At 36.5% G+C, this 6,703-nt stretch overlaps 1 protein-coding gene across 1 annotated transcript; it reads right to left on the minus strand.

Annotated features, from left to right (window-relative positions):
* Positions 1-756: 756 nt before the first annotated feature.
* On the minus strand, positions 757-5,388 carry LOC107741741 (transmembrane protein 79-like). Its single transcript, XM_016554511.1, has 5 exons — positions 5,260-5,388; positions 3,854-4,459; positions 2,875-3,069; positions 2,504-2,726; positions 757-1,721 (listed from the first exon to the last, which is right to left on the minus strand). Exons 1-5 carry the CDS (start codon positions 5,261-5,263, stop codon positions 1,526-1,528), a joined length of 1,224 nt encoding a protein of 407 aa, XP_016409997.1. The 5' UTR covers positions 5,264-5,388; the 3' UTR covers positions 757-1,525.
* Positions 5,389-6,703: the final 1,315 nt, after the last annotated feature.

The raw sequence follows: 6,703 nt of genomic DNA on the forward strand, positions 1-6,703 counted from the left end.
CTCCTGCTTGAGGCGGGGTTTCTAATGTTCTCCATTGGCCTCCAGTGGGCACGAGCCTGCTCTTCGAGTCTGTGCAATGTGGTTGTTAAAACAAATGGTATTACATAACTCGATTTGCAACTTCCGACAGACAGCTGGCACAACCAACAGATAAAATTACTCTAAACAATTCAGTAAAACACAACTTGCACTCAAGGGTCGTTTAGGGCAATTTTAACACTTGACGAGGGGCGGGCAAACGAACACTTAGATAGCGATAAATGTTTTACATACAACCATAACATTATCTCTGCGAGAACATACAGTGAATATTTAATTTCAAATTTCTCAGGAATTATTTTAAAGCTTTGTGGGTTTTAATTGCATTAAATACATTTGTAATAAATCAAGTTATGTCATCGGTCTTACCATTGCACACATTTTTCCTCAGCTTTCGAAACGGACAGTTCTCCCTCATTCGAAACAGACAAGCGCTGTGTTTCCTTCGGCCTTGAGATGTCATTCTGCATCAGAGCCAGACTTATACAGTATATGATACAAAAGTAATATTATTAATACTGCTGGAGGTTTGCCGTCAACTTTCCATGTACTCCAGCTATCAAATGACAGCAGGTAGTAGGAAATACTTTTTTTGCCCTCCGACAAAAAAAACCCAAACATTGACCTTGTTGAGCAGGCTCGAAACGAATACCATCGTATAGAATGAACTGCGTTTTAACATTTAAATTATGCACAAAAACAACCATTCACAAAATATTGTTTTTGTTAAAATTTTTTATGAAAATATAATAATTTCAGCTTAATACATTCATTTGCACTAGGCTACATAGTTTTCTTATATCTCTTTGCAGCTTTGTTTAGTAGCCTATTTCATTTACAAGATCTTCTAATAAGATATCTTATACCTTTACCTTTTTACAAATTTGTTAAAAATATGTCTACACTTTACACAGAGTAAACATCATATTGCCCTTAAATTACCAAAGGGAGTGGTTGTGGAAGATTACAAGTTTGGGCAGGCCTCTAACTTCACACACCACACACAGTATAGTCTTGAATAAGCAAACAATGCATGAAAAAAACAAAAACATACTTGTGGAATAAATATTTGGAATTTTGTTTTCTTCTTGTTGACATTCTTATCTTAAAATAGATGAGTTGAAACCAGTCTATTTGGAGCTCTTTTGAGTGATGATGAGTTCTCCATCTGCTTTGTGCTCGTGTTTGGCTGCAATAAAGGGTAGCTAGCTCATTTTAATTTGTAGTTTAGTGTCTCAAGTTTCACTACACAACTTCTATTTATAAGTTAGTTCAAAAGAAAAAAATTTTGTTCTACCCTCCTCTCTTTCCTTTGACTGGATTTCTGGCAATTTCAACAGGAATTTCCCTTCGAGAGGAAAATGAAATCACAGTTGGATTAAACATTCTCAGACACAAATTTCTTATAGTCTAATTTAAGATGGCTCTAAGCCTAAAGAGATCTGGTCTACATTTGGCAGTAGCAGAGGTGTCAGATGTGGCATGTCTAGCCCCAGAACCGCTGTTTGGTTGGAGGAACAGGGGGTTCTGGGATGTCTGGGGCAAAGATGGAGCCTGCAGATTCAGAGAGGAAGATGAAATAGAGGTTGGCCACCAGCATAACCAGCATTGGCAGAAATGAGAACCCAAAGCCAACACCTCTCAAACTGCTGTCACAAGCTGCTGCGACCCAGTACAGTAATCTGTGATGCACAAAGACACAAATTAAAAGTAATTTTAAAAAGTATTGCTAGTTACACATTAAATCTCTGGGATTCATAATCTAATTTAAACCTATAAATAAGGTTTATTATTTCAGAAAAAAAAAGAAACAAACACACAAACATGGGGGGAAAAATTAAAACAAAACATGAAAAATAAGTAAATTAATCACTAGGGTTGCACCAATATATCGTGCCACAATATATCACAATACAAAAATGCTACAATACGTATCGTGGATAGCGACAATATGCATTGAGTCTAGTTCACCAAAAAAATAAAAGTTACGACATATTTAACTCATTAAATATGGTAAACCTGGAGGCTGAAAATTGTTGTTTTATATGTCTATATCATTTTTTTTTTTAATTTTTTTTTTATTATTTCCATTTTAGTTTGAGTTATTTTGGTATTTTAGCTTCAACTAAATGAAAATGTGGCCTTTTAAATAAATAGAATTAGTTTTTTATATATATATTATTTAGTTCATATTCTATTTTTATGTTATTTATATTCATGTAACGACATTTGTTGTTTTTATGGTTTTAGGTAACTATAATAACCCTGCTTACAAGTAATCATTTTTTTCCCCAGTGATGTTTTTTTTTTTGTAATTTTCCCCAGTAACTTTTTTAGTAAGACTTTACATGGTCTTATCGAATTGAATTGTGTGTTTCTTTATACTCCTATTAATTACTACCAAATTTTGTGGCGCTTTCTAAAGCAGAGATTTGGTCTTGCAATTTTAGGAGGGATTTTGTACCTGCCAAAGGCAAAAACGATGGTGAGAAGAGGAACTAGTTTAAGCAAATCCTGATTCAGGTAGGCAGCCATGACAGCCAGTTGGAGGAAGTAAAGCAGAAAGAGGGAGACAGAGTCCTCCACATAGCGCTGGTGAACTGCCACCTGCTTAACTTCCCTCTCCCCCTCAAACCGTGGCTTCAAGGATCGATACCACAGACGGGAGACACCTAGTACCAACATACCTAAGAGTGGAGGAAAGAACAGAACAACCATTTCCAAACAGCTCCCTTTGATTTAATTATTCCGCACTGAAAGAACACAAAGATACATTGTGTTTATCAATGTCAAGTCATCTCAGAGTCAAAACAGACCCAGGAACTTCCTGCTCACCAAGGACAATAGGTATGACTGCAAAAACAGAGCAGCGCAGTGTGTAGACCAGCCGTAGGGGGGCGCTGTCGAGCAGAGGGGCATCAAAGGGCAGGAAGACGTAGCCGCCCCACACCAACAAGGGGAAGATCAGGGCAGAGGTGAACATGGATGCACCCAGTTTAAGAGCATCACGATTAGATCCACCAAAGCCACCTGAGAAACACAGAGAGACAGGCTTTTCATGCTTTTGTAAAAGTACACTACCATTCAAAGTTTGGGGTTGGTATGATCTTATGCTCAAGAAACATTTATTGTAGAAAACAGTTGTGCTTCTTAATATTTTTGTGGCAATCTGATTTGTTCATTTTTTAATATGCAACTTTCAAACCTGAGGGAGCACAAGTTTGCAAAAAGCCAATTTGGTTTGTGAGATTTTACGTAAAATTGTTAAAAATTAGGGATGGACAGATATACAAATTCTATACTATTATGTGCAAATACATAAAAAAAATTTTTTTTAAAATCAATTATTTTAAAAAGTCTGAATTATAAAAGTGAATTTAGCCATCACAATATCATAAAGAACAATATGAAAAAGGATATTCATTTTGAGTTCATTAAATATTACATTCAATAGTGTTTTCAAGTTTAAGTGAGCAGAAGATAATGACAAATGTAATCTAAATGCAAAAATAGGGGAAAAGAGTATGCACAATAACATAACCCAAATTATTTTTACATTTACATTTATGCATCTGGCAGATGCTTTTATATAAAGTGGCTTACGTTCCGTTCAAGTACATATTTATCAGTTCATGCATTTCCTGGCAACTGATCCCATGATCTTGGTAGCGCCATCCTCTACTGTTTTAGCTACAGGACTGTATATCAGGCTATACCAATAAATTCTCTAATCTCTAATATCAGTTCATAATACGGTGCAAATATATTGTGTATTAAAAGTTACGAAACACATAATGATTTAATCTGATCTTACAGCAACGTGATTTGGGAGTGATGGGCCAGTCATTGTAATACTCTTCTAGTGGTGTTCCATGTGTCCCCAGGAAGGGGCTCCTCTCTTCTTCTTCATCTCTCCAGTGGTCTGCAGGCTCCTGCTGGCTGGTGGAGCGCAGGATGGTGATGCTGGGGCTGAAGACTCGGGCTGCGTTCTCTGGCATGATGTTCACCTCCTCCACCTCTATCTCCGAGCAGGTGCTTTTCACTCTGTTTCTCAGCTCAGTGTCAGAAACACTTTCTTTCCCTGCTTCCATCCTCCTCCATCCCTCACCTGTCTTCTCCTTCTCTCTCAGCCCAAATTCCTCCCTCTCGCTCTCCGTCCGGCTCACTCCACCCCGGAGTGAGATGCAATCTGATTTAATGCTTGTGCTCTCTCTATCCTTGACTGGCAGAATCTGTGGTTCGGGTTTATTCTCAGGCCACTGTAGGGTACTGGGTTCCATATTTGCCGATTTGATCATTTCCTCTTCTTCCTCTTCCTCCTCAGTGCTGTTCACATCCTTTGTTACCTTGTCCACATCTGCTACCCACTGAGGCGTTTGGGGCACCGCTGCTGGCCCAGGAGGGCCCATGGCCACTGTCCCTAGGAATCAAAACAGAAATTCTGGCAATGAAAGATCTGGAGAGGCTGGCAACAGTTTGTCTGAGTAATTTTGTAAGAATTTTACATTTTGTGAAAGGACATCTTCTGGAACCAATATGTAATCAATTAGAAGAAGAAGAAATTATGAAATGTATTCATTATACATCAAAGCACAGCAAGAACTTGATTATTAAATAAACAAATAAAAAGATAATATCACCCTAAAAATTTACTTATAATACTTAGTTAAATGGTTCTATTTTAAGCTAGATTTAATTAATCATTAGTCAAACTAAATTAACGATGACTTCTATAAAACAAACTTCATGGCATTTGTCATGAAAAACAGATAACAATATAAAAAGTACTAACTACTGTAAATGATTCTGACTGTAAAAGAAAATTGATTTCCCCAATCTATCAATACTGTGAATATTTCTATGTAGCACGAAACTACGACATTTAGCCTTAATAGTGTCATAATTCTTCGATTAGCTCGCAGACGAATAACGTAAACTGAAAGCGAACAAACACAACTTGGACAGATTCAGAAAAACTGCGAGTTCAGAAGAACCACATAGTACGACAGAACTTATTCTCAAACTTCTTGTCTACACGACACATTTAATCTTTATTGTGTTCAACGGGCCTTATTTTAGTAATGCGAAGAAAATTCCTTAACCAGGCCTGTCATTTGATATGTCAAAAAGCGAAAACTCTCTGAGCGACACAGGTTGAAGTACATCTTAATTTAACACCTCAAGTAAACAGATAAAACTTTCCAGTGTAACGTTACTCACCCATATTTCAGGACAGGATGTAGTTCTTTCGGTATTGGTTTTCCTCTACTATATTGAAACTCCCGTAGTTTTAAGTTCAGGTGTGTCCAGGTTAAGTTTGTTAAAGGGACAGTCTCTTAAAGGGGAGGTTTGTTTGTCTCTGCCTGTCATTTGCGCTGTAGCTCTATAGGTGCCGCTTATACACTGTTAAACTAATTAAAGCCTACGGAAGTCCTAAGAAGCCATGGATTATTATTATTTTTCGTTCTTGTTTTCTGTTGATCACAACTTCATTTGTGATCTCGACAAAATTATTTTCTTGTGATCATGACTTAATTTTCTCGTGATCTTGACATAATAACGTTTTCTCATTATCACGACTTCTCGTGATCTCGACATAACAAAACATTTTTTCTCATCACGACTTATCTTGTGATCTCGACATAAAATTAGTTTTCTCTTTATCGACTTAAAGGGGTCATATGATGCGATTTCAATTTTTCCTTTCTCTTTGGAGTGTTACAAGCTCTTGGTGCATAAAGAAGATCTGTAAAGTTGCAAAGACTAAAGTCTCAAATCCAAAGAGATATTCTTTATAAAAGTTAAGAGTCAGCCACGCCAAGTTACACAACTGCGCCAACAGGTGGCAGTATAGAACTGAAAATTGATGGGGTGTGTTGTACTGTATCAGTGTTGCCAAGTCTGCGGTTTCCCGCTGAATTGGGCTACTTTATCACTGTTTCCTCGGGTTGTTTTTCATGTCCGCGGGTTGAAGCGACCCCAATAATGTGATTTAGCACCTAAAATGCGGATTTTACCAGGGGAACCCCGCCAAAAAAATCTGTATTTTATCTAGGGATGGGCAATATCTCTTATTTTATTTTCGATCCGATACCGATATTTTCAAGCCCAGTATCTCGATATCGATACCGATACCTCTAAACTAAACTGATCTTTTAAATTATTAAAAGAATATAATCAGTAATTATACTCACTTAATATTAGATTTTAAAGCCATGTTTTTTCAAATTTCATAGGCCTTTTTTGTTTACACTGTCAGAAATTAAATATACTATAATTGTATTTTAGCCCTTTACTGGGTCAGTAACCTCAAAGGTGCAACTATACCCCTAGAAGGGAGCATATTAGTACCATACAAGTATGCATGCTTTAAGGGTAGATAAGTTACAACGCTGCCAACTTTAGCATATTTCTTTCTGACAGATTTATTAACAGCAATTACAGAACATAACACAATCCATTTGAACTTTTAACAACCAGTTTAAATAAGTTAACTTGCACATAAAAATAAAAATACAGTAAAAGCAGCAATATTGTGAAATATAACAATTAAAAATAACTATTTTCTTTTTTTAATATATTTTAAAATGTAATTTAAAATGCATCTGTGATCAAAGCTGAATTTTCAGCATCATTACTCCAGTCTTTAGTGTCACATGATCCT

Source organism: Sinocyclocheilus rhinocerous, unplaced genomic scaffold (genome assembly GCF_001515625.1).
Source record: "Sinocyclocheilus rhinocerous isolate Xijiao unplaced genomic scaffold, SAMN03320098_v1.1 scaffold616, whole genome shotgun sequence".
NCBI lineage: Eukaryota > Metazoa > Chordata > Actinopteri > Cypriniformes > Cyprinidae > Sinocyclocheilus > Sinocyclocheilus rhinocerous.

Coding starts and splice junctions, on each gene's coding strand:
- LOC107741741 (XM_016554511.1), bottom strand. Junction 2,727..2,874: donor AGTCATACCTATTGTCCTTG/GTGAGCAGGAAG, acceptor CTCCACTCTTAG/GTATGTTGGTACTAGGTGTC. Junction 1,722..2,503: donor ATCGTTTTTGCCTTTGGCAG/GTACAAAATCCC, acceptor TGTGCATCACAG/ATTACTGTACTGGGTCGCAG.